The sequence below is a fragment of the Sciurus vulgaris genome, assembly GCF_902686455.1.
Source record: "Sciurus vulgaris genome assembly, chromosome: 3".
NCBI lineage: Eukaryota > Metazoa > Chordata > Mammalia > Rodentia > Sciuridae > Sciurus > Sciurus vulgaris.
Genome location: NC_136463.1, coordinates 5,274,848 through 5,301,793, shown reverse-complemented (window position 1 = coordinate 5,301,793; position 26,946 = coordinate 5,274,848). Strand labels below are relative to the sequence as shown.

At 45.4% G+C, this 26,946-nt stretch overlaps 1 protein-coding gene across 4 annotated transcripts in view; it reads right to left on the bottom strand.

Moving 5' to 3' along the window:
• RNF157 (ring finger protein 157) overlaps nt 1-11,418 on the bottom strand; it is a 77,529-nt gene extending 66,111 nt beyond the window's left edge. For all 4 annotated transcript variants that reach the window (XM_079134925.1, XM_079134923.1, XM_079134926.1 and 1 more), the window contains exon 1: nt 11,061-11,418. In XM_079134925.1, coding sequence (XP_078991051.1) covers nt 11,061-11,148 — 88 coding nt within the window. In that variant the 5' untranslated portion in view covers nt 11,149-11,418. The remainder of the gene's footprint in view (nt 1-11,060) is intronic.
• Between the last annotated feature and the right edge of the window lie 15,528 nt (nt 11,419-26,946).

The window sequence follows — 26,946 nt, the reverse complement described above, 5'->3', positions numbered from 1 at the left end:
CTATCTTTGGGGGGAAATACAATAAAGACCTACTTATGGCACACGCCCATAATCCCAGCAGCTCAGGGGCTGAGGCAGGAGGACCACAAGTTCACAGCCAGTATTAGCAATTTAGAAAAATGCTGCCTCAAAATAATTTTTTTTTTAAATAGCTGGGGATGCAGCTCAGTGGTAGAGTGCCCCTGGGTTCAATCCCCCGCACCACTAAAAAAAAAGAAAAGAAAAAGAAGAATGAAGAGTGACACACTAAAGATAAGAGAGCTTTTGTTGTTACTTGATGGAACCCAGACTGCTTTGTGATTTTTCTTCTGAGAGGAAAGAGTAGAGTCAAAAAGGAGAGGTTAAAAGGAAGGAGACAAGAAGACAGAAGGCTGGGGTTGGTAAGCGTAAGAGCCAAGAGAACCTCCTGTGCTTCCATGCGCCAGCATTTCTGCAGTGGAGACCCCAACGCGTCACCCCTTACCAATCTTTAGTAAAACCTCTACTTTTAACACTTTATGTGAATGGAATTGGGGGGGTGTTGGGGATTGAACCCAGGGCTGCTCTACCACTGACCTATACCCCCAGCCTTTTTACTTTCTGAGACGGGGTCTTGCTAAGTTACCGAGGAGAGCCTCAGACTGGGGACCCTCCCACCTCAGTCTCCTGCGGAGCTGGGATCACTGCCACGCGCCATGCCTCCTGGCTATGCTCAACTTTCAAGACGACACTGCCGAACTCTTTCCAAGGTGACTATTCCATTTTACATCCCCTCAGCAGTTCCTAAGGATTCCAACTTCTCTGCATTTTCATCAATCCTTGATATTGGTTTGTTTTTTTTTTTTTTTTTTTTGGTATGCAGTATCTCACTGAAGTCTTAATTTTATTTCTAAGACTATACTTTCAGGGATTGTTTCCATAGTCTGTTAATTTTATTTCCAATGACTACTGATGTTGAGTGTGTTTATTAGCCATTCCTATGTCTTTGATGAAATATCTACTCAACTTTTGTCATTTTTAAATCAGTTTGTCTTCTTCAATAAGAGCTCTAATTAATTATATAAATACAAATCCTTTATGTGATTTGCAAATATTTTCCTTCTTCTTAGTGTCTTTTGAAATGGAAATGTTTTTAATTTTGAAGAAATCCAATTTATGTTTTACTTGTATGGATTCTGCTCTGGTATCTTAAGAACTCCACTATGCAATCCAAATCAAGTAATTATCTTGTCTTAGAGGTTTTATCACACTAACTCTTGCACTTAGGTCTGTGGCCCATCACATATTAGCTTGGAGGTACATAGTTCGCATACATACAATTCATCCTGAATGCCCCATGATTTTTACTGCACTCAGAGTTGCATAACCATTTACCACTATCTGATTTCAGAACATTTCCAGTACTCCAAAGAAATCCATTAGCTGTCACTCCTCATTTTTTCCCTCTCGCAGCATCTGGCAATCACTAATCTACTTCTGTCTCCATGGATTTTCCTTTGGATATTTCATACAAACAGAATGATACAATACATGACCTTTTGCAAGCTAACTTCACTTAGCATGTTTCCAAAGTTCGTCCATGGTGTGAGTATCAACACTTCATTCCTTTTTATTGTCAAGTAACGTTCCAGGGAATGTGTTGACCATAATTCATTTATCAGTGTTGCATTCATCAGCTGATGGACATTTGGGTTATTTCCACTGGGATTACAGGTGTGCATCACACCGGGCTCATGGACACACTTTGTGTGAATGTAATTTTAATTTTCTTGAACATAAACCTAGGAGTGGAACTGCTGAGTCATATAGCAACTAACCTTTGAGGAACTAAGTTGGATTTTTAATGAGACTGCCTGAGCAGGTATGAGAGTTTTAATTTCTCCACATCCACACCCACATTTGCTATTTTTTGGATCATAGCCATCCTTGTGGATGTGAGGTACCTAATCCTACTTCTATTTGCGTTTCCCTGATGGTTAACAGTGCTGCTCATCATTTCATTTATTTGTTGTCCACTGTATGTCTTTGTAGGAGAAATGTCTATTCGAGTCCTTGGCCCATTCTTAATTGGGTTGTCTTTCTGTTATTGGGTTGTAAAGGATTTTATATATTCTAGATACAAATCCCTTACGATACATATGATTTGGAAACATTTTCTCCCATTCTCTGGGTTGTCTTTTCACTATATGATCCAATTTGAGTTAACTTTTTGGTGGTGTGAGAAAGGGGTCTGAGTTAAATTTTTTGCTTGTTAACATTAAATGGTCCTAGCACCATTTGTTGAAAATTCTTTCCCCATTGAATTGTTCTGGCACTTTGTCAAAGGCAACTTACAATAAATTTAAGAATTTATTTCTCACAATCTGTTCCATTGATCTATATGCCATTATGCCAAACTAGATTACTGTGGCTTTATAATAAAGCCTGTCTTGATTACTGTGGCTTTACAGTAATTTTTAAATACGGTAATGAAAGTCCTCCAACTCTGTTACTTTTTCAAAGTTGTTTTGAATATCCTATGTCCTTTGCATGTCCATATAAATTTGCAAGATCAGCCAGCCAATTTCTACAAAAATGTCTGTTAGATTTTTAAGGGAATGCTTTCAACTGATAGATCAATTTTGAAAACAAAGACATCTTGATGATACTGTCTTTTAATCAATGAAATGAAATGTCTGCCCTGATCTAGATTTCTTTAAATTTCTTTAACCCATCAATCCTAGCAACATTTGGAATTTTCAGTGCATCAGTCTTAAACTTCCTTTGTTAAATTTATTCCTAAGTATTTATTCTTTTTGATACTAGTGGGGATGGAACTGCTTTCTTCATTTTTCAGATTGATTATGTAAAAATAAAAATTGGAACTGAGAGTGTAGCTCAGTGGTAGAGTCTTCCTAGCATATCCAAGGAACTGGGCTCAATCATCGCACAGAAAAAAATTTTTTCTTTTTAAATTCAACTGATTTTTTTATGTTGATCTTCCATCTGCAGCCTTCCTTACTTTTTATTAGTTTGTATGTTTGTGTAATCCTTATTATTTTTCTACATATAGGATCATGTCATCTATGAATAAAAAGTTTCATTTTCCTTTACAAGCTGGATACCATAATTTTTTCTTTGCCCTATTATATTAGAATCTTTAGTACAATATTGAACCCAAAAGCAGATGTCCTTCCCTTCCTCCTGCTATTAACAGGAAAGTGTTCAGGTTAAATGCCCTTTCTCAGGGTGAGCAAGTTCTTTTTCATTCCTAGTATGGCAAGTTATTTTATCACTGATGGGTGGTGCTTCTGTCAATCATCCTGTCTGCAGCTATTGAGATGATCATGTGGTTTCTGTTCTTTATTCTATTAACATGGTGCATTAACATTGATTAATCAACTACCAAATATTAAACTGGCTTCATATTCCTGGGATATAGCCTAGATGATTATGCATATTCTTATTTATTTATATAAGCACACATCCTACCTCTGGCACTAAACAATGGGCACTGAAATTTTGTAATTTTTACATTATTATTGTTATTATCATCATCATCATTATTATTACAGTGCTGAAGATGGAACACAGGGCCCAGAGCATGCTAAGTAAATGCTCTACTACTGAGCTACATCCCCAGCTCTTTCTATTTTTTTATTTTGAGGAAAGTTCTTACTAAATTGCCCAGGCTGGTCTTGAATTTGTGGTCCTCCTGCTTCAGCCTTCCCAAGTAGCTGGGATTGCAGGTGTGTAGCACTGAGCTTGGCTAAATGATTTTTAAAGACTGTATACTTTTTTATTGTTTTCTATGTTCAAGCATTCTCTCAGCAACCAAAACAAAGCTTAACACCCAGTTAGCAAGAAGATCTAAAATAGGAAGCTGCCAGATGTGGTGGCACACACCTTAAGCCCAGCAGCTTCGGAGGCTGAGGCAGGAGGATCTCAAGATCAAAGCCAGTCTCAGCAATTTAGCAAGGCCTTGAGCAACTTAGTGAGATCCTGTCTCAAAATAAAAAAATTTAAAAACTGGGGATGTGTCTCAGTGGTTAAGTACCCTGGATTCAATCCCTGGTACCAAAAAAAAATTTTTTTTTAAATAAAAATAAAATAGGAAGCTGCCATGACTATTACTATGGTGCCGAGTTGTCTGTTCAAACACAAGGGATTTTGTAGATATGATTAACATCTCTCTAAAAGGTGACTAAGTAAAGGTGCTTACCTTTGAAAATATGGGTAGGCTTCTTTCGATCAACTGAAGGCTTTAGGAGCAAAATCTGAGGCTTCCCAGGAAGGAGAGAATTCTGCCTTAAGACTGTAACAGAAATCCTACAAGTCTGCTGGCCTGCTGTAGAGCTTTCAGATCTGCCAGCCCCCACCATCACATGTGCCAATTCCTCAAAGTAAACCTCATTGTCTCTTGTTGGTTCTGTTACTCTGCTGCTACCAGCCACCAAATACCTTGTGTTTTTACTACTATTGTCTGTGGCCCACATCACAAATTACAAAATTCGATTTGAGGGTTTCTGTTCTTCTGTTCATAGCATCAAAAGCACAAATACATGGATCAAAATCTACACACTGGGACCAGCACTATACATAACATACAACAGGTGCTCAATTAATGTGTAAATAAGGATAAGGAAAAAGGGAAAATAAATACCAAGAACATAAAGTACCATCATATAAGGAAGTCAAAGCCTCTAAATCTTAAGACAAAACCAAGAAGAAAAACTAATTCCCTCTGCTCTCAATGAAGTACAAATGAAGAAAAAATAGTAGGGTTTCAAAAGTAAGAGAATTATAACCCAACTAATAAATGGGCAAATGAATTAAAGAGACACATCTCAAAAGAAGAAAGACAAATGGTCGATGAATACATAAAAAATGCTCAACATCATTAGCAATTAGGGAAATGCAAATCAAAACTGCAGAGATTTCATCTCACACCAGTCAGAATGGCAGACATCAGGAACACAAATAATAATAAATGCTGGAGAGGATGTGGAGAAAAAAGAACACTTTTCACTTTTGTTCTGATGTAAATTAGTACAATCACTACGAAAATCAGTATGGAGGTTCCTCAAAAGATTAGGCGTGGAACCACGATATGACCCAACTAACCCACTTCTTGGTATTTACCCTGAAGAATTAAAGACATCATGATACATGTATATACGTGTTATAGCCACACAATTCATTACAGCCTAACTATGGAACCAGCCTAGGTGGGTGGATGAAGAAATCATGGGGGGTTGGGGGGCTGTGGCTCAGTAGTGGAACACTTGCCTGACATGTGTGAGGCACTGGGTTTGATTCTCAGCACCACACATACATAAAATAAAATAAAAATAAAGGTCCATCGACAACTAATATATATATATATATATATATATTTTTTTTTTTTTTTTTTAAAGAAATGAATGGGGGGCTGGGGTTGTGGCTCAGTGGCAGAGCACTTGCCTAGCATGCGTGAGGCACTGGTTCAATCCTTAGCACCACATAAAAATAAATAAAGGCATGATGTCCATCTACGACTGCAACAAAAAAAATTTTAAAAAGAAATGAATGGATAAAGAAAATGTGGTATATATACACAATGGAGTTTTATTCAGTCATAAAGAAGAAATACAAATGGTCAATGAATACATGAATACATGCATATGTCATTTGCAGGAAAATAGATTAAGTGAAATAAGTCAAACTCAGAAGGTCGAGGGTTCTGTGTTTTCTTTCATATGCGGAAGTTAGAGAGGAAAAAAGTAAAGAAAGATCAGGGTAGATCTCATGAAAATCAAAGGGAAATCAGTAGAGGAAAGGGACCAAGGGGTAGGGGGAGGGAGGGAGGCGGGAAGTGCTGGGGAGTGATTCTGGCCAAACTATTTTGTTCTATTGTGCCTTGTGTGTATGTATGGATATGTAACAAATCCCATCAGTATGTACAACTATAATGTACCAATAAAAATATGAGGAAAAAAGAAAGAACATATCTGCCAACTCTCAGGAATTATTTACTGGAATTTTAGAATCCCTAATAAAGAGTTGGTTTCTCATTCTTTTCCAAAACTGACCTCTTTGCCATCACCAAAAATAAAAAAAAAAAAAGTAAGAGAATTATTACTTTTGTTGGGGGGTACCAGGGACTCGGGCACTCAACCACTGAGCCACATCCCCAGCCCTATTTTGTATTTTATTTAAAGACAGGGTCTCACTGAGTTGCTTAGTGCCTCACCTTGCTGAGGCTGGCTCTGAACTTGCAATCCTCCTGTCTAAGCTTCCAGAGCCACTAGGATTTCAGGCGTGTGCCATCGCGCCAGCCAAATTATAACATTTTAAGTGTTAGGTAGAGCACACACTTAGTAGGTGTGAGGTTCCCCAGTACCTAAATAAATAAGCTGCTGGGGGTGGTAACGCATGCTTATAACCTAACTACTCAGGAGACTGAGGCAGGAGGATCACAAGTTCAAGGCCAGACTCAGCAATTTAAGGAGTACCTGTCTAAAAATAAAAAGGACTAGGGATATAGTTCAGTGGTAGAACGCCCATGGGTTCAATCTCCAGTCCCACAAAAAATAAAAATAGATTTTAAAAATAAATAAATTGATGCACCTAAAAGCTAAGAGAAACTTACAATTATCTGAAAGTCAAAGATTTATATATGCTTCTAAAAACTGCTCTTGCCATGGGACAGACCCATTTGACAAGAATATGTATACTCCAATATAATAGAAATTTGGAGAGTAATGATGTAGATGTGATTAATATCTCCTCTGACTTTAAACAATGGAGATTACCTTTGATAACAGGGGTAGGGGAGAGTTCATCCTATCAGTTAAAGGTCTAAATAGCAAAAACTAAGGTCTGACCAAGTTAGCTGGTCAGGACTCTAATTACCATTCTAAATTTTCATGAGATTTCCTTCTTAAAAGTTCACAAAATGAACTATTACTATTTTACAATTTGCTCAAATATGTGTAGAAAAACTAACCAGATTTTCCTGATTCACATGATTTGGTTGTCTTTATAGCATGCTTATTTCTTCCTATATATAGAAAGCGGCCCCATGACCTCTATTCATGAGAATACTCCTGTAAGAAAGTAGGTACATATGCATAAAAATTACCATCTTGGCAAAGTCATAACCTTTGCCAAACATGATCACCAGCTTTTGAAGAAGCAAAGATCTCAGATAAGGATTAAAAGCACCTATGGCCTCTAACTCAAAAAGTACAAAGTCACAATCAAATGCAGCAAAAGCCTGTAATCCCAGAGACTGGGAGGCTGAGGCAGGAAAAACACAGGTTCAAACTCGGCCTCTGAAACTTAGCAAGGCCCTTAGCAAGGCCCTAAGCAACTTAGTGAGACCCTGTCTCAAAATAAAAAATAAAAGGGTTGCCTCACAAGCACAAGGCCCTGGGTTCAATCCCTAGCACCGCAAAAAAATAAAAATAAAATTAAATAAATAAATAAATAAAAAGGGCTGGGATGTGGCTAAGTGGTTAAGCACCCCTGGGTTTAATTCCCCAGTACCCAAAAAAAAAAAAAATTTGCTCTCTATGCTAATAGGAAACAAATACTATACAGAAACTAATCTCCATCATGCCTGTTACTTTAAAGATTAATAGAGTTTGTGCATTTATTAACATAATCAACAATCATCTAAGAACACAGCATAACAGTATTCATTGCTGTCCTCTTTGCAATTGTAAAATTCTGTAAAAGCCCAAATGTTCATCAACAAGACTGTGTAAAAAACTAATGATGTGCACCCACAGGAATATTACACAGTTGTTAAAAAGAACAAGAAACCTCTCAAATATGGAGAAAATATAAAAAGATTTCTAATATTTCTGGAAGTGAAAGAACAAAGAACAGTCTAAACAGCATGCTTTGCTTGTATTTACAAAAGTACCTGGAAAAATGAGAAAAAATACAGAAGTGGTGGCACAGGAATGGGGATGTATGGAGAGGAAAGGGAATAGGTAGATGGATAATAGTAGTGAGAATAAAACTTTCACTGTGTGCCATAAGCCAGTCAGGTGGAGATGTGGCACTGCTGGTGAGTACTTTACTGTCATGCACAAAGCTGAGTTCAATACTCTATGCCAAAAAAAAAAAAAAAGAGTGAACCCAAGTCCTAACAAAAAATCAGCCATTCTCAATAACCTTTAAATGTTTCAAGTTCAATGTGAATGTAAAATTAATATTCATTAAAAATATATAGAAGGAAGGAAAGAATGGACAAAGGGGGTGCAATTTCTACTAGGGTGACCACCATTACTACAAGAACAGATGACAGTGTTTCTTTCTGTTTCTGGTGAGCCAGAGGATGGTCTCCACTTGTCACCTAGACCACAAAGCATGTTCTATCACCTGGAGAAAGCTAAGACCTGTTCTTTGCTTTGTTCCACTATCAATAAGCAGGTTAAGGACACTTCTCAAAATCAATCCAGTCTGATTCCTCAACAGGGACAAGTCTTCAGTTTTACTTGGGTTCTTACACAAAATAGCCTCCACTCCACAATCATCATGGACAAGATTGTCCTTGTGGAAGGCAGAGAAAGACGCTACAAAGGGCACTGGCCAGGTACAGTGGCGTACATCCCTGTAATCCCAGCAACTTGAGAGGCAGGGACAGGAGAATCACAAGTTCAAGGTCAGCCTGGGCAATTTAGTGAGAACTCATCTTGAAATAAAAATAAATACATAATTAAAAAGGATTGGGATGGAGCTCAGTGATACAGGACCCCTGGGTTCCACTCCAGTATTGTAAAACAGGCAGGAGGCAAAAAATCCGCCGCATGAGGGATGGGAATGTGGCTCAGCAGTAGGGCACTTACCCTGGGTTTGATACTCGGCACAAAAAAAAAAAATCTTACTTGCTGCATGACCCTGGCCCCACCAATTCATTTCTATTTCTCTGGGTCTCTACTCTTACCAATAAAATGAGTGGATCTGGTCCCCATTCACTCAACAAACAGATGCTGGCAGGTCCAAGACTACAATTCCATAAAGAGCCAGGTCAATTTAAAGATCAGATGGGGTGGAGGTACCTCTAGACTAGAGCACAGATGTGCAAGTTCCCCCAAGTCTTCATGTGCATAAAGGTGTACTGACTGGGACACGGATGTGCTGATTTCTTTTTCTGTTTTACTGTTATCATAATTTAGTCCACTTGTGTAAAGATTTCTCTCATACATAACTTCTGATTAAAATGATTAGGTAAAAGTTTTAAAAGTTTGATTGATTTTAGACTAAGTACCGGGTGTGTTGGAGAAGTTTTAGTTTGGTCCATTATAATTTTACTATTGTTATCCAAGATTCACAGTTGTAGTAATACCCCTTGTGAACTGCCTCTCAGAGATTTACCTTTTTGAAATACCATATCTAAAGGAAGGTAAGGAAGCAAACTATTAAGAACTCCAAGCTCAGCAATAGTTGCTCCATATCCCAATCAATAAAAGCCAAGTGATGTAAGAAAAAAAAGCAAACTACTGCATATTTTTGTCTACTAAAAAATAAGCCAAACTCAAAAAACCAAAGATCAAATGTTTTCTGATATGCAGATGCTAATTCACAATGGTGGGGTGGGGCACTAGGGAAGAATAGAGTTACTTTATATTAGGTAGAGGGGAGTGAGGGAGGGGAAGGGGTATGGGGGTAGGAAGGATAGTAGAGTGAAGAACAGACATCACTGCCTCATGAACATATATGACTGCGTGACCCATATGATCCTATGATATGCACAATCAGAAAAATGAGAAATTACACTTCATTTATGTATAATTTATCAAAATGTATAAATGCATTCTACTGTCATATACCACCAATTAGAACAAATAAATATTAATTTAAAAATAAAGTATATATAAAATATTTTTCCAGTTAAGGAAAATAAAAGTGCCTAATTCAATTCAAAAAAATAAAAATAAAAAGATGTGTGCCTTCTTTGGCACTGGTTTCACAAAATCATAATCAGCCAGTTTTGTTAAATTACCGACGATCCATAGCTCTGTTCTGGACCTTTCTAACACAGCTCTTAACGCATGCCCATCTCTGCAAGGATTCATTCTCTGGCACAAAAGCAGTGAGAAAAAGGGCTCTGGCAGACAGTCTGCAGGGAGACAGGTTCATTGTCTGGCCGCCGCTTCCACCTGGCAGGAACTGGACTTACTGCTGAGAAACCAGCTCGTCTCATTAGTGTGTCTTTACTCTACCAAGAGGAAACTGGCTCAGCTCCCGTTCTGACACCTCACTCCCAGATCAACAGAATCCCCATCGGGGCCTATGCTAGGGGGAGACAAGGTGGGAGCCAAGGGTCCCAGCAAGTCTGGAGAATAACAAGTAAAGGTAAAGAGCAGATAGCCGAGCTGGGTCATGGGCCAGCAGTTCGGATGGGCCGATTCTCACTCAACTGGAAGCCTTGTGATGCTCTCTCCTCGGTGGTCAGAATCCTCCTGCACCTCCAACGCTGATGCCACAACCCAGCGACCGCAGGCAGGTACCTCTTTAAAGGAAGGTATGCGTCTGCAAACACACACAGTAACTCCATACATTTCGAACACGCTGCGCCGTCCCAGAGCTGCGGAGGGTCCAGCCGAGCGCCTCTGACACTCAGACTCCCAAACATTTCTGTGGAAACACTGATGCCTTTTCCTTCTGACAGCGTCTGGGGAAGCTCCGGCACTGCGCCCGCCGGCTCGGCCCCCTCCTCCAGCAGGCAGCCGAAGCTCTTCCAGGAGAAACCCAGCTCTAAGCTTCCCGGAGGCACGGGATGCGGCAGCCCAGAGGCAGCACCTGGCACAGGTGCCAGGCGCCAATGCGGAGTCCGCAGCGCCGCGCGCGGACCGCCTGCGCCGCCGCATCCCCGCGGGCGCGCGTCCCTGTCGCAGGGCAGATTACCATGGAGGCTGCTCACGTCCTCAGTGGAGGGTGACCTCGGCGACCCCGCAGGCGCCAGCGCAGCCCCTGGCCGGGGCGAGGGGCGACCTCGGCCTACTCGACGCCCTCCCGCGCGGAAGGCGGTTTCGGCCACCGGGTCGCGGCCCCGCGCAGAGCCCCCGACGCGCTGCCCTCCCCGCTCCCGCTCCCCCGGCCCTCACCGGACTTGGGCGGGTAGCGGTACACAGAATTGGACGGGATGTCCACCTCCTCCACGCCCGCGTGCTGCCGGCTGGTCAGGGCCCCCATGGCCGCTGCGGAGCCCCGCCGGCCCCGGCGCCCCGCCGCCCTCCGCGCCTCACCGCGGCCGCCCGCCCCGCGCCCGCTGCGGGGGTCGGCTGCCCGCCGCGTCCGGCTGGGCTGCGGCGCTGCGGCTCTGGCGACGGGGGACCCCCGGCGCGCCGCGCACCATCCTCCGCCCGGCACCGCGGCGGCACCTCTGCCGAGGGGGCTCGGGCTGGGCCGGGGGCGCCGCCGCCGCAGGCCGCGTGATGTCAGCGGCGGCTCGCGCGGGGACCGCGGCGGCCCAGCCAATGGCGCGGCGGGGCGGGAGCGCCCGCGCTGGGCCAACCAATGGGCGGCGAGCTGCGGCGGGGCCGGCAGCGCGTGCTTCGCGCGGGGCCTTGACCAGAGCGGCGCGCGGGGCCGCGACCGGGGCGGGGCGGGGAGGCGTCGGGCCTGCCTGTTCGTCCAGGTTGGGTGACCGCGCGGGGAGCCGCCTCCTCCCGCCGCCCGGCGCTCGCGCGCCTGCCTTTGTCCCGCATCCCAAAGCCTGCGGCCCCCGCCTCGCCCCGCCGCTCCGCGGCCCGGGGCTGCCTGTCCTGTCCCACCCTCGGCATCTGCCAACGTCTGCTGTCAGACACCCCGCACAGGGGCGCGCGGTTCGCACGGGTTCCCGAGGCGTTAACATCTGTCCTGCGCCCTGCGCCTGAACCCCAGGTGCTGTGCCGAGCGCACGTCCCGGGCCCGGTAAGACTAGCCGATGCTGGTGACCGGCTAGGAAGTTGTGGCCAACCCTCTCCCGTCGGAACTTTGTACGTGCTGTTTATGGTTCCCTTGGAAAACTCAGCCCCAAAGTTAGGATCAACTCAGGATAAGATAAAGGCATTCACCCGCTGCCAGTAACTTGGAAACTGGACCCTGGAAACTTTGACAAGGCTTTGCATGTGACATTGCGGTTGAAGAAAGTCATCATAGAGGAAAAGGACCAGGCAGGACCGACTTGGGGGCTCCCTTGATAAACACAAAGAAAAAACAGTGGGAAGCTTGGGCAGGCAGAAGACGTCATTCCAAAGCTTAATTACAGCCACTTGTGTTTTCAACCTTTTATTTATTTGTGAGTCTGGTGGGTTGGCTCCCCCGCCCCCCAGAGGTGTACTAATCAGCAAAAATTACAGTTGCTAGAACATGACCAACGACTTTCAACAATATTGAGAATACAGTTTGGAGTAACTAGTTTCTTTGATTAGGTGTGTAAAGCTATTTTTAGAGTCCAGCTCTTTCCTGATTATATTTTACATTTTCCATCACCCTCTTTTCGGTGCCAGCCAGCCAGCTTGCTGCTAAAGTTACATACTCAAAATTGCCTTGGTTTTCTCCAGGGTCTTCAGGATGGCAGGAACGCAGTTCCTGTCATTTACACTGACAGATGCTGAAGAGAGAATAAGTTACAGGCAAATCCCTGCCCCCAACAACCTCTTATAGGCCCCAGGGATCCATGGCAAAGTTCCCACCCCCCCTGTGACAGCTGGCCCTAACCAGCTTCTAGAAGGTTTCTGAACATAGCTATGGGAGGGAACCTGGGTCCTCCTGCATACTCCTTTCTCCACACACAAGTTCTACCTTGTAATTGCTTAGTAAAGGCAAAATACAAGTCATGAAGAATCTAGAACCGCCTCAAAATAGGCCTTCACCATGTCACAAAGTAAAATGTTGCTTTATAATTTCGGGCTCTGTTCAGAAGCCTTTGTTCTTTCTGACCTCAGCATTTTGTAAAGGGGTCATCCCTCCCTTTTGTGGGTTTATTTGTGTCTAAGTGTTTCCTTTTCTTAGCCAGGGCCAGGCACGCAGCTAATTCCTGTTGCTTACAAGGTATCTACTCTACTACTACCTCAGCCTGCTCAAGCCTGGGACTCGGGTTCATCCCCCTCTTTGATAACAATCCTAAACTCAGAATTTGGTTCCTCCTCCCATGAAGGAGTCATGAGTCCAGTGCTTGGAATAGTAAAAGAACACAGGCATGGGCCCTATAATATTAGTGGATGTTTATTGAATATTCTTTATATGCAAGGCTGTGTGTGTGTGTGTGTGTGTGTGTGTGTGTATTTTATGTAGATGCAAAAGAGGTTTATTCAACTCTCAGTTTTGGAGGTTCAAAGTCCAAATAGTAGTTGGACACAGTGGTGCATACCTGTAAGCTCAGCAACTCAGGAGGCTGAGGCAGGAGGATCACAAGTTCAAAGCCAACCTCAGCCACTTAGTGAGGTCCTAAGCAACTCAGTGAGACTCTGTCTCTAAATCAAATACAAATAAAAGGGGAGCTGGGGATGTGACTTAGTGGTTAAATGCCTCTGGGTTCAATCCTGGTACAAAAATAGATAGATAGATAAATAAATAAATAAATAAATAAATAAATAAATAAATACCATCCTTATTTTACAGTTGAAGAAACCAAAGCAGAGAAAGAGCACTGACTTTGAATTGGACAAATCAAGAATCTAATTTTGGGTCAAACTCTTAGAATTTTTACCTGTTTTCTCAGCTAAAACTAGTTCAGCCACCAGTGGCTATTGCTGAGATGTAATAACTGAACCAAGATTCATTATAAAAAGAAATGGTGGCCAGAGACAGAAGGGAAAGGGGGTAGTTTAGAAAACTTCTAGATCAAAGAGATTTTCTGTGAAATAATTGGGTTAGAGTCTCACAGTCAACAGGGTAATCACATCATATTACAGTTTGGAAAGAGAACCTCAGTCAGTGCCCAGGGCAAAGGTGAGATAAGAGCCAGACCTTCCAAGCAGCCACATCTTCAGGGGACGGGCCCTGCATTCCTCTCTGGACTTTCCTAGGCTCTGCGCAGCTCCCTTGCCAGAGATCTGGGCCAGGGAGAGTGCCTGAGGGAGAAGTCAGCACAGAGGAGAGGAAAAATTCAGAAGACTGCTGTCCAGAGAGCCATAAAAAAGCTTTTAAGTGGAAAACATGGTCTGGGGAAGGTTGAACACTGTGCATAGGGAGATTGCATGCGAATAGCAGGTCTCCTTAGTGTCACTATCCTCCATGCTACGGATGCAGCCCTTGGGAGAATTCCCACAGAAAACCCAGTATTTGAGGGTCTTGGGGTTTCCTTTAAATATCTGTAGAAGACAGGAGTAAAAGCCAAATATTTTATCAGATTTGAGCCTTCTCAAACTTGGGTCTAAGGGAGAAAACAGAAGGCTGGAGGAAGCACAGGGACAAGTAATTTCTAGGTCAGCTAGCTCCTTTGAGCTTTTAACTCTGTTCATTTTGGATGTCCTGGTTTCAGCCCAGATGTGCATTTTCCACCCTTGGAACACATGTACTCATTTCAACAGATTCCTGTAACAGGAAGGGCTGAGAGCCTGCAGGTGAAGCTGACAGGCGCTGCCCTGGAGTGCACCATTCCCCAGGCAGCAACACAAATAGGCCAGCTGCTGCCTCAGGTAACCCAGGGAGCTCAGACAGGCCCCTGCCGCGGGGAAAGAAAGGTTAGAGCCCCAGCTGTCCTGAATAAGTACAGATCTCTCCAAAAGGTAGGGCCCAGTCAGCAACCCACAGGCCCTGAACCCTCTCCAGATCCTTTGCCAGTGGCTATGATGAATTAAAGTCAGAGCCACCAGCAGAGAATTTCATATGGTGCTCCAGTTTTGTGGGCTAGGTTAATGCATAGAGGAGTGAGATTCTAAACACCTCAGGACCCTACAAAGCTGCTTCTGGCAACCTAAGGTTCTCAGTTAAGGCAAATAACCTTGTCCATTAAGAAGTCAGCAACTGGGCTGAGGATGTAGCTCAGTTGGTAGAGTGCTTGCCTTGAAAGCACAAGGCCCTGCGTTCAATCCCCAGCACCACAAAAAAAAGAAGTCAGCAACTGCAGGGCACGTTGACCCACACCTGTAATCCCAGCAGCTCAGGAGGCTGAGGCAGGAGTATCTCCAGTTCAAAGCAACCTCAGCAGATTAGTGAGGTACTTAGCAACTCAGTGAGACCTTGTCTCTAAATAAAATATAAAAAAGGGCTGAGGATGTGACTCAGTGGTTCAGCACCCCTGGGTTCAATCCCTTGTACCAAAAAGGAAGAGGAGGAGAAGTCAGCAGTTGCTAGGCATAGCGTCATACATCTGTAATCCCAGCAACTCAGGAGACTGAGGTGGGAGGATCACAAGTTTGAGGCCAGCCTGGGCAATTTAATGAGACCCTGGGGATGTAGCTCAGTGGTAGAGCGCTTGCTAGCAAGCCTGAGGCCCTGGATTCAGAACCCAGCACTGGGGGGAAAAGGAAATTGGCAATTGGGTTTTCCTATTTTGCTTCTGGTCAAAGTGAATTCCTCTTTGTTTTCATTCTCAGGACTGTTCAAATGGTTGCAAATCTCAGTTGGGTTTGTAGCTTCTTGATTTACTTTTCAAGTTAAAAGGAAAAATGAAAGACGATTTGTTTATGCCACCCGGGCTGGCTGGAACCAGTGGGAAGTGCATGAAGTGCCTGGGTAGACCTCGCTCTGTGTCATGTTTATCCCAGGAGCCTCAACTGCCTCTTCCTGGTTCTGCCCTGCTATCCAGGCATCTGGCATTTGGAAAAATGAAGGGCCTGAGACATTGTCCCTGTTCAAGAACTAGTTTAAAGAAATCAGGAGGTCCATGCCGTTTTGCTTTACTGTAGTCACAGATGGTTTCTATCAAGTTCCAGACCCTGTGAGATTGCTTCTGCACTGCATGTCCCCACTGTCTTCATTTTCCTCATTGTTGGCCCTGCCCTTCTTTCCGTTTTGAATTCACCCCACTTGGGGCTGCACTTTTTTTTTTCCCCCAGTACTGGGGATTGTATCCAGGGGCGCTCTGCAATTGAGCTACATCTCTAGCCTGCCCCGCCCTTTTGAGACAGGGTCTTGCTGAGGCTGGCCTGGAGCTTGCAATCATCCTGCTGCAGGCTCCCGAGTTGCTGGGATGACAGGCGTGTGCCACTGTGCCCACCAAGGGGCTGCACGTTCTGCGTGGTAATCAGTGTGAAAAGAATGTGCCACTAATGTTTCAGCCTGGTATCCTCTCTGCTGCTCTCTCACTTTTCTCAAGGCAGAGACCGGGCAGACACAAAGAAGCCCACCATCTGTCTCTTAATACCAAGGGAAACTGGAATGTGACAGAGGCAGTGTGGTAACAGTCCAAACCTTTCTTTAGCAAAATAAATACTCAATTGCGGTTACTTAGAAGATCAAAGGAAGAAACTGAGAGCAAATTCTCTTCCTTCTCCCAGGGTTCCTCGGTTTCCCCCACCCACTCGTCTCTCTTTTTCTTTTTTTCCAGTGCTGGGGATCTAACCCAGGGCCTTGCACATGCCAGGCAAGTGCTCTGCCACTAGCCTACACCCCCACCCCTCTTAGGTTTTCTGGAAAATGTCCTAACCCAAAATGATGGCACAAACCTACACTCTTAGTTACTTGAGAAACAGACAGAAGGATCTCAGGTTTGAGACCATCCTGGGCAACTTAGGGACACCTTGCCTTCAAATTAAAATAAAATAAATGGGGATGAGCTGGGTGCAGTGCGGGCACACCTGTCATCCCAGCAGCTCAGGAGCCTGCGGCAGGAGGATTGCGAGTTCAAAGCCAGCCTCAGCAAAAGTGAGGCACTAAGCAACTCAGTGAGACCCTGTCTCTAAATAAAATACAAAATAGGGCTGGGGGGTGTGGCTCAGTGGTCAAGTGTCCCTGAGCTCAATCCCCAGTTCCAAAAAAACCAAAAACGAAAAACAAGGATGCAACTCAGCAGTAGGATGTGTGCCTAGCATGTGCAAGGCCCTGGTTCCATCCCCAGTGCTGCAAAAGAGAAGAAAAGAAGATGTGTGTCCTGGCTGATTCATCATGTTTGGAAGCAACCTTAGAGATGGAGTTCCCTCACCTGACAGATTGGTTCAAGACCAAACCAGTGATAGCGATAGCTCAGAACCCAGGGATCCCTGGTTCCCTGTGCGTGGCTATGGGAAGCTGGTGCTGTTAGCTTGGCTTTTTTTTTTTTTTTTTTTTTTTTCTTCCTTTCCTTTCCTTTTCCTTCCCTGGTTCCTTTCTCTTTGTTTGTTTTTCAAGTTGAGCTGTCTCCTAGAGCTGGTCTTAGAGGACAACCCAAATCACAGAATAAGCTCAGAGTCCCAGCACAAGCACACACTCATGTACTGCTGTTGTAAGAACAGTGCCAGCAAGCAATAAACTCTACCTGCATGAACGTTATACATAACCATAACTGTGTTCAGGTTGGCTAAGAAAATCCCGGAGCTGCCTTCAGCTGGACACTCCTCTGCCCACCCTCTCTCTGAAAATGGAGCTGAGGTCAGGGCTGCAGAACATGAACCCCTTAACCCGTCAACCCTCAACCTCAACCAGTCACCTAACTCCTCCCAGGCACAGGAACCAAAGGGCAGATTGGAAACGAGAGCCGCCACTGAGAGTTAGGAGATCAGCCTCTCAGCCAGGGGGAGATGAGCATTACATACACAACTAATAGTGTCCCAGCTAAAGTCCACCACAGACCAGCAATTCATTTACAATGACACATTTATTCCTGAGCTAACTGCTTGTTTATTTAAGCGATAACTATAGTCCTATTAGGGCACTTCAAAGCCTGCGTTGAGCCTGACAAAGCAGTAAACAGAGATACCATTCACTGTTGTGATTCTCCCAGTAAACTTTGGAAGCCTTAGATCTTTCCTATGCACCATGAGGTTTATGTTTGATATATTGCTTAGTTGTATACTATCATCTTTTCTATTCTGAGATGAAATCTGCATATGAAAAGAGGTTTGGCAGTTTCATTATTGTCCTCTCTGGTCTTCTTAGCCCACAATCTTCCCTCCTTTCATCTATTTAAAAAATTGCTTTCAGGCTAACTTTACTTATATGCAACTGTCATCCTGTCTCTCCCTTACCCTCCTATCTTTAGTGGCTCCCTCTTACTTTACGGGACACAGACAGTTCATCCCTGAGCCTCTTCCACCCTCTCCACCCTCCATTCAAATGCAGCTTATCATTCCTGCTCATGTTTTTGGTTCATGAAAAAACCTTCCATGAGCTGGGCAAGGTGGCACACACCTGTAGTCCTAACTACTTGGGAGGCTGACGCAGTAGGATCATGTTCAAGGCCAGGTTGGGCCACTGACTGTCTAAAGATTAAAAAAAAAAAAAAAAAAAAAAAAAGGACTCAGGGTGTAGCTGTATGGTAAAGCACTTGCCTGGCATGCACAAATCTCTGGGTTCAAATCTCCAGTACCACAAAACAAACCCCAGCACAACACCTTCCATGTGTGCTCTTCCCACTCCTGTCTGTCCAGGTGAATTGCACTCAGCTGAAATTCTACCTCCTCCGTAAAGCCATCTCAGAACCGCAGCCCACGGGGGGCTCTTCTTTCTCAGAAGTCTTGTTGCATGAATCATTTTCTGTATAATTCATTCGGTACTTCCGTGCCAGCCTTCTCCAGCCTCAAAAGGCACAACGCAAAAGGTTGTGGATCCGTGCTAGAGTGCTCGCCTAGCGTGCGTGAGGTTCTGGGTTTGATCCTCAGGAACACATGAAAATAAAATGAAGGTATTGTGTCCACCTACAACTAAAAAAAAACAAAAAAAAAAATATTTTAAGAAAGAGAAAGACAAATATAAGGTTCTGGGGTTACACAGACAAGGATCAAAATCCAGCTCTTCCGTTATTGGCCTTGGAGAAGTTCTTCTGCCTCTCTGAGCCATACTTTCCTCATCTGCAAATGAGCCTGAGAACAGCAAAGAGCTGTTTGAGTGTTAAGTTGGACAAAGTATGAGAAGCCGTAGCTGGCACAGAGCAGGAGCTCCATAAAAACTCACATTTTTTTTCTTTTGGTAAGAAGGATTGAACCAGGGGTGCTTGACCACGGAGCCACATCCCCAGAGCCACATCCCCAGCCCTTTTATTTTTTATTTTGAGACAGGATCTCAAAAAAGCTACCCATTTTTAATCTAAAAAAACAACAGGGGCTGGGGAGATAGCTTAGCGGGTAGAGTGCTTGCCTTGCAAGCACAAGGCCCTGGGTTTGATCCCCAGCACCAAAAAAAAAAAAAAAAACTTTGTTTTTTTTCAAGTCATACTCAGAATTCCAGACCCAAGAGGTGTGTTCAAGGTCCTGCCTTCCTTGCGCAGATGACAAACTGAGTCCCATGCCCCAGCAGCTGGAGGCAGAGCCCCAGCTGCCTCTGAACTCCCGGGTCATCACCTTCCCAGGCCTGCTGGGACTCAAAATGCCAGGAACACATCTTCCCTATCACAGGGGTGATGGCTGCTAAAGGGCCAGAAGAAAAGACAGCCTGCTCCTCTCCCTTCCAGAAACGCAGCAGCCCACACTTGCCTAGAAGCAGATGGGACCCCCCATGGCTCTGTCCCCCTGTGGTCTGAGTCAGCCATTATTGGCAGGGTTGGGTGTCAAGGGTCAGAGGTTATGGGTCAAGGGTAGCCATTATGAACTTCTTACTCATGTGTCATTTGCTAACTGGAGAGAAAGTTCATTGATGTTGGGGCCTGCTCTCCGGAGCTGATTGTTCAGGAATTTTGCCAGCCTGTTGATAACACTGGGTAGCTCCAAACTGACCATAATGAGAGTATTTACAGGGCGGAACCATCAAATGTGAATCAGGCCATCCCTTATTCCCTGGGGCCAGTTTACCAGCATCCCCCTGGCCTTGTCTCTTTAATCCCCCAGAAGGAATAGGCACTTGTTTTCCATATAGTAAGTGCTCACTAAATTAACAACCATTTAAATATGTATTAAGAATGATCAAAACAGGGCTGGGTGGTTTGGGCCTATAGTCCCAGCTATTCAGGAGACCCAGGCAATAGGATCCCTGAGCCCAGAAATTCAAGGCCAGTCTGCAGCAGCATAACCAGACCCTGTCTCTAAAAATCTTGAGTGTGTATATGTGTGTGTGCATGTGTGTGCGTGCGTGTGTGTGTGTGTGTGTGTGTGTGTGTTACTGGTGACCTCAAAAATGCTAGGCAAGTGCTCAATCACTGAGTTGCACCAAAACCCAAGAACAGTCACTTTTGGTAGGTGGCGGGCCGGCGGGGGGTGGGGGGGGGTTTGCTTTGAGGTATTGGAGACCAAATCCAGGAGCTCGCGTATACTGAGCAAGTACTTTACCACTGAACTACATCTCCAGCGCTTTATATTTTTTATTTTGAGAACAAGATCTCTGATTACAGGTGTGTACTGCCATGCTGGGTTCCCAAACACTTTTGATGCATTCTCACATTTAATCTTGCAAACAGCCCTAGGACATCACAGCTATTATTGTTCTCACTTCCCAGATGGGAAACTGAAGCTCAACTAGTCACAGGGAGCAGGAACTTGCCGGAGGTTCATCAGAGTCCAAAACACAGGACTTGTTCATAGATGGCCACTCAGAGCCTCTAAGGGAAAGCCTGCACAGTTCCAGACCTGCTGACTGCCGAGTCCGCAGAGTGGTCCCTGGTGCCAGTGATCAAGGCCAAGGCGTGGGGACTTCTCTGTCACCTTGCTTCTCTCCAGGTTTACTGTTTCTCCTTACTTCCTTCTACAGTATCTCCTTATCTGAATTAGGACCCTTGTCTCAGCAAGCTTTGGGACCTGCCTCTCCTCTTGCCCCTAGAAGTCCTTTTTGGTTTTAAACCTCTCTCCAAGCCAGGTAGAGCGGCGCACACATCTAATCCTAGCTTCTCAGGAGGCTGAGGCAGGAGGATTGTAAATTCGAGTCCACCCTGGGCAATTTAGCACAACTTGACCTGTCTCAAAATAAAAAAATTAAAAGGGTCAGGCATAGTGGTGCACACCTGTGATCCCAGTGTCTTGGGAGGCTGAGGCAGGAGGATCTCCAGTTCAAAGCCAGCTTCAGCAACTTAGGGAGGCCCTAAGCAACTCAGTGAGACCCTGTCTCTAATTAAAATATTAAAAAGTCCTGGGAATGTGGCTCAGTGGTTAAGTGCCCCTGAGTTCAATCCCTGCTACCAAAAAATAAATAAAATTAAAAAGGGCTGGGAATGTAGCTCAGCAGTAGAATGCCCTGGGTTCAATCCCCAGGAGTGCAAAACAAAACAAGAAAAACAAAAACAAAAACAAACCTCTGTCCAAGAGCTTGATGGAATGAACATGCTCTGGACCCTGCGCTTCTGCAGCCACCTGCCTTTGGAACAGATGGATGCCCTGTCTCGTGACTTGGCCCCTTCTGAAAACTGGCCTCCATATGCACTCTGGTCAGTGGGTCAGCTGTGGTCTGGAAGCTTCCTGAGGGCAGCACACTAGGTTTTCTCTGGCTGCTCCCAGGCCCCACGGCATATCAGGCAAGGGCTAGTATGGCGAGGACACGGTGGTGACGAGGCGCATCCTGGGGGTTTCCCAACTATGTTGTGTACATCCAGTGCTCTTGTGCTCAGCCAACACTTCCTTCCTCTTTATGCAGAACACTGGCCCTGTGTTTGTGAACAGCACCTTGTGCTGGGGCCACAGGATGATGGAGAGCTTGGGCTCTTAGGGTCAGGAAGTAGCACTTGGTTATTTGCCCTGGAGGGGCTCTGTTCCTGAAGGCAAAGGGGACCTTTCACCTCCAAACCTGCAAAACAGTTGAGGCTTTATTTTAAACAAATTCTTCTTTTCTAGGACTCTCTCTCTCTCTCTCTCTCTCTCTCTCTCTCTCTCTCTCTCTCTCTCTCTTCTCTTGAAATTTTCTGAAACCTCATACATTATCTCATCAGCAACCTCATTCCTCTTTAAACATTTGTCTCCTTTCTGCCGAATCCTAGCCAATTTTAACATAATTCACTCCATTTTAATCCCCAGTACTTCCTTTTTCCTTCCCTTCTTCCCTCCCCCCGCCCCTTTCCTCTACTGGTCTTCTATTTATTTGTTGTGTTTTTAATTAGTGCATTATAGTTACACATAAAAGTGGAATTCATGGTGATACAGTCACACATGTTTGGCCAGTTGACTCCTAGTCAATTTAAATTCCCTCTGTAAAGCCGAGGATGTAGCTTAAGTAGTAAAGTGCTTGCTTAGGACTCAGCACCACAAAAAATAAATTAGATAAAATAAAAGAGTCGGCTCAGTGGCACAGGCCTGTATTCCAGTGACTGCAGAGGCTGAGGGAAGAGGATTGAAAGTACTAGGCCAGCCTCAGCAATTTAGTGAGACTGTGTCTCAAAATAAAAAATAAAAAGGGCTGGGGATGTAGCTCAGTGGTAAGTGTCCCTGGGTTCAATTCCCGGTGCCATAAAATAAATAAATAAAAGTAACCAAAATAGCCGGGCACAGTGGCACATGCCTATAATCCCAGTGCCTCAGGAGGCTGAGGCAGGAGGATCGAGAGTTCCTGCCAGCCTCAGCAACAGTGAGGCACTAAGCAACTCAGTGAGACCCTGTCTCTAAATAAAATACAAAATAGGGCTAGGGATGTGGTCCAGCGCTCTGAGTTCAATCCCTGGTAACCGCCCACCCCCCCCCCAAAAAAAAAAATAAATTCCCCATGTGACTCTGAGAGGTGGAGATAATCAAGAGTGAACAGGGTGATCCTCACTGCCCCATAGGTTGGTTGCCTGAGGGAGAGCATGGTGAGTCCACCAAGGTGTCCCCACACCCTGTTCTGTTCTGCATAAGTGGATAACTGCTTTGCTGCCCCTGGCAGTTCAGGGAGGGCACACAACCCTTCAGGGCCCTGAGGGTGATCAACCCCAGGCTGCAGCATTTCATTGCTGACACTCCACTCTCCAGCCCTCTTGCTGTACGTTCCAGATGTTCCAGAGGACCAGACTGAAAATATTTGGGGCTTTGTGGTCTGTGGCACCGAGCCACTCAACTCTGCCTTGGCACAGAGGTGGTAGTACGTAATACATAAACAAATAGGCGCAGCTGGGTTCTAATAAAACTTTATTTACAAAATAATGAACCCGAGGGCTATAGTTTGCCACCTTGGAGCCGCAAGACAGCAAGACAATGGAAGATTCCACAGTCTGGATCATGATGTCACTGCCCAGAGGGGAGTTTTTCTTGAGTCACCAAACTGTGGCAGACTTTGTATGGGTGAGAAGAGCTGCAGGACTGCGTTGCCTCAGCTGGCGTAGCCTAACCCAATGAATCTGAGGCGTCCCTGGGCCAACTGGACATGTGTGCCACTGCCCTTTCTCTCCTCCTGCAGGGAGCACACACCTTGCAGCATCTGCCCATCAGGCTCAGCACGACCCGACCCTGGGCTTGCCCTGAAGGTGCACCAAATGGGTCTTGGTATGAACTTGCTTTGATCTGAACTCTTCCCTCTTTGAAAAGTTCCTGTCATGGCCCTTCTATTTATCTCAGTCCTTCCCAGTTTCAGTTTTCTGTGTTCTAAGGTGCTTCAGACTGTGTGCTTATGACCCAGGATTGTTAGTCATATGGGGTCAGAGGATAGAGGAGAAGCCAGCTCTTGCAGTGAGGTATCCAGGGTTAAATGGACAGAGGGATCCAGTCACTTTTGCCACACCCATAAGGCACTGTTCCCGAAATGCCATGTATAGGATTAAGTAGCAAAAGAAGCATGGGAATGATAGTGGAAGCAGATTTGAGGAATAACAGTCTCTGTTGAAGAAAGGAGGGTATGCATTTGGGAATGGTCATGCAAGCAGCTTCAAAGACACTGGTCTTGGACTTCTTAAGTTCTGGGTTGGGTACGTGGGTGACTATGATTTTAAAAATAATAAGGGGGGGGCCTGGGGATATAGCTCAGTTGGTAGAGTGCTTGCTTTGCAAGCACAGGGCCCTGGTTCAATCCCCAGTACTGCAAAAATAAAAATAAAATAAAAATAATAATAATAATAATAAGGGGGAGGGAGAGGGAAGTGCTGGGGAGTGATACTGGCCAAATTATTTCGTTAAGTTGTGTATTGTGTGCACGTACGAATATGTAACAACAAACCCATCAGTATATACAGATGTGATGCAGCAATAAAAATGTGGGAAAATGATGTACATAGGTTGTACACATGCTTTCGGTGTATGACATATTTCTCCAATTTAAAATAGGTGGGTCAGTTAGGGAGGCTGGCTCAAACCTGAAACCACAGGCCTCCTGTGTTTTGGACACAAGGAAGGAGCTAGGGTGGCCCAGGTCCCGGCCTACTGGCTCCTGACCCCTCCAGAGAAAGTAACCAGAAGTCCTGAGCCTGAGCTAACAATGGAGTCCCTGAGAAGGAGGTGTCTCCTCAGGAGCCTGTCTCTCTGCCTTCCCTTAGTTTTCTAGTCCTGTGTCCAGCCAAGCATCCCTTTGAAAGGATTGCCAGGACTCACCTACCACAAGACACACCTAAGGAGGTGGGGCCACCTTATCACTGGGCTGGCAGGTACAGGACAGAAAGTACAGGCCAGAGTGCTGCTTTTGGTAAATGCCATTTACTGTACTGGCAGAGGCGTGGCCTTTGTCCCAGTGAGACAAGTGATATTTTGTGAAAAAAACCTAATGTGGTATCAACTGGCAGGAACCACTCATCACTGAAGGATCAGCTTTGACATTCCTGCCACCTCCAACCACACTTCAGGATTTTGTCAGTACCATCCAGGAAAAGCTAGAGGAGGCAGGGCTGGAAGGAGGGATTAGAGACCTGGACTCAAATCTCAGCTGCACTTGAAGGAGCCGCGCCTGGCTTTGAGCAGACTGCCTTGGCCTCTCTGGCTTGCCTGCTCCTCTTGTCTGCTCTCTGGGGCATCGCATGGTCCCACCGCCCTGGATTGCTTGTTAAATGAGGAAATCCCAGGAAAGCATTCAGACAGAGCTGGGTTCCCGTCAGTCCTCAGTAGGCAGAGCTGTTCTCCCTGAGAGCACTGGGATTTGCTGGGATAGAAGAGCACGAAGCCTCCTTCCTCTTAGAGGCAAAAGACTAAGAGGGGAAAGAAACGCTTTCAAAGTGGCAAAGTCCACTTAGCACCCGCACCCCGTGGTACAAAGAGCATAAATTTGCAGTTAAAATAGCAGCAAAATATAAGTTGCATTAAAGAAACGAAAACTAGCAGAAGCATTTACAAGTCCAGAAAAGCAAAAGGAGACCACTGACACGCCAGCTCCTCCCAGGTCAGAGCCTCTGAGGGTCCGGGGTCAGCCGCTCATTCCCCGTGTCTTTTCATGCTTCCCTTCCCACTCTCCCTCCTCTGGCAACACCTCTTGGCTTTCCTGGACACCCTGTCCTTTTGCTCTGGATGGATCCCAGGGCCTCACCCATTCTAGGCAAGCGCTCTACCGCTGAGCTACACTCCCAGGCCTTGTCCTGGTAGTCTGAAGCAACAGGAGGGAAACAGGAAATAAGAATTACAGGAAGGAAGAGAAGGAAGGGGGGATGAAAAGGGGAAGGAAGGAAATGACTTTGGGATCTACCGAACTTGGGTCTAGTCCCCGTGCTGTTATAAATCTAAGGGTGGGGGTTGCATGACCTTGAGTAGGTTCTGTGCCCTCTGAGCCTCAGGCTTCTTGGGAGTTCTGACTGTCAGAGCCCCTGTCTGGAAGGGACCCCCTTGTGAGCCCCACTGAGTTGACAACTGTATCATTAAGGGAGGTAGTACTGTGCGTAACTACCCCCTCACTCCACCAACTCGTTGCTGGGCGACTTGGGGAAACCGCTCCCCACCTCTGTCCCTTAGCTGCCTCACCAGCAAAATGGGACTCCTGGTGGTTTGGAGGCTGGAAAGGAGTCGATAGTCACCGCACACCCGGAGAGGCCAGAGGCGCCAGGATTGCACGAAGTGCCTGAGAAACAGAGCTGGGAGCTGCGGCCCAGGACTGTGCACCCGCCGCGACTGACTGGTGACCTGCATTCACAGCACCCTGGTTAACCAGGCACCCGAAATACTGGCTCCCATTGTTGTTTTTCCCAGTTGCTGCAGCACTGCTGGTCCCATGGCCCCGACCACTGATGTCACCAGGAAGATTTTGTTCTTTCCAGGGCCACTACCGTGTTTTATTTGTTATTAATGAGCATGTTTTTATTGCTCTGCTTTACCTGCCACACATTGTCCTCTCAGATTAAAATAATAACACCTTCAGTTAATAATACCTTGCATTTGGGAAGTTGCTTTCATCCCAACAGCTCAAAGCCCTCTTGCAAACATGACCTCATTCATTCTCCACGGCTCCCAGGAGGGGAAACTCCTGTTTCCCAGCCGCTCCTCTTCAACCCGGTTCTCAGAAGCCTGAGTATTGATTAAGCACTTCCACCTCTCAGGCCCACGGATCACAGGAGGACTTCTACAGCTCTCCCTCCCACTGTCTGGAAGAAGATGAGCAGAACCCAAGCCCCTCTGTCTTGGGGACCTTGGGACTCAGGTGTTCGCAACTCTGTCCTGGGAATGGTAGACAGACAAACCTTGGTGCTGGGTACAGTGGTACATACCTGTGATTCCAGGGACTCAGGAGGCTCAGGAAGGAGGATCACAAGTTTGAGGCCAACCTGGGCAATTTAGTGAGAACTTGTATCAAAGTAAAATAAAAAGGATTTGGAATGTAGCTCAGAGGTAGAGCACCCCTGGATCAGTCCCCAGTACCACCAAAATAAAAATAAAATAAAAAGGACCGGGGATGTAGCTCAGTAGTAGAGCACTTGCCTAGCATATGTAAGGCCCTGAGTTCAATCCCCAGTAATGCAAAAAGCAGAAAATAAATTAGGAAATAAACCTTGGGGAACAACTGCCTTGGTGTCTGAGAAATAACAGGTTTGGCAATTTTGGACCCTTGTCTTCCCTGAGAACTTGCTAATTAACAGCTGAGGCCATGGGGCTCATGTTCCAGACAAGTCTACCCAGAGTAGACTCCACCACTCAAGGC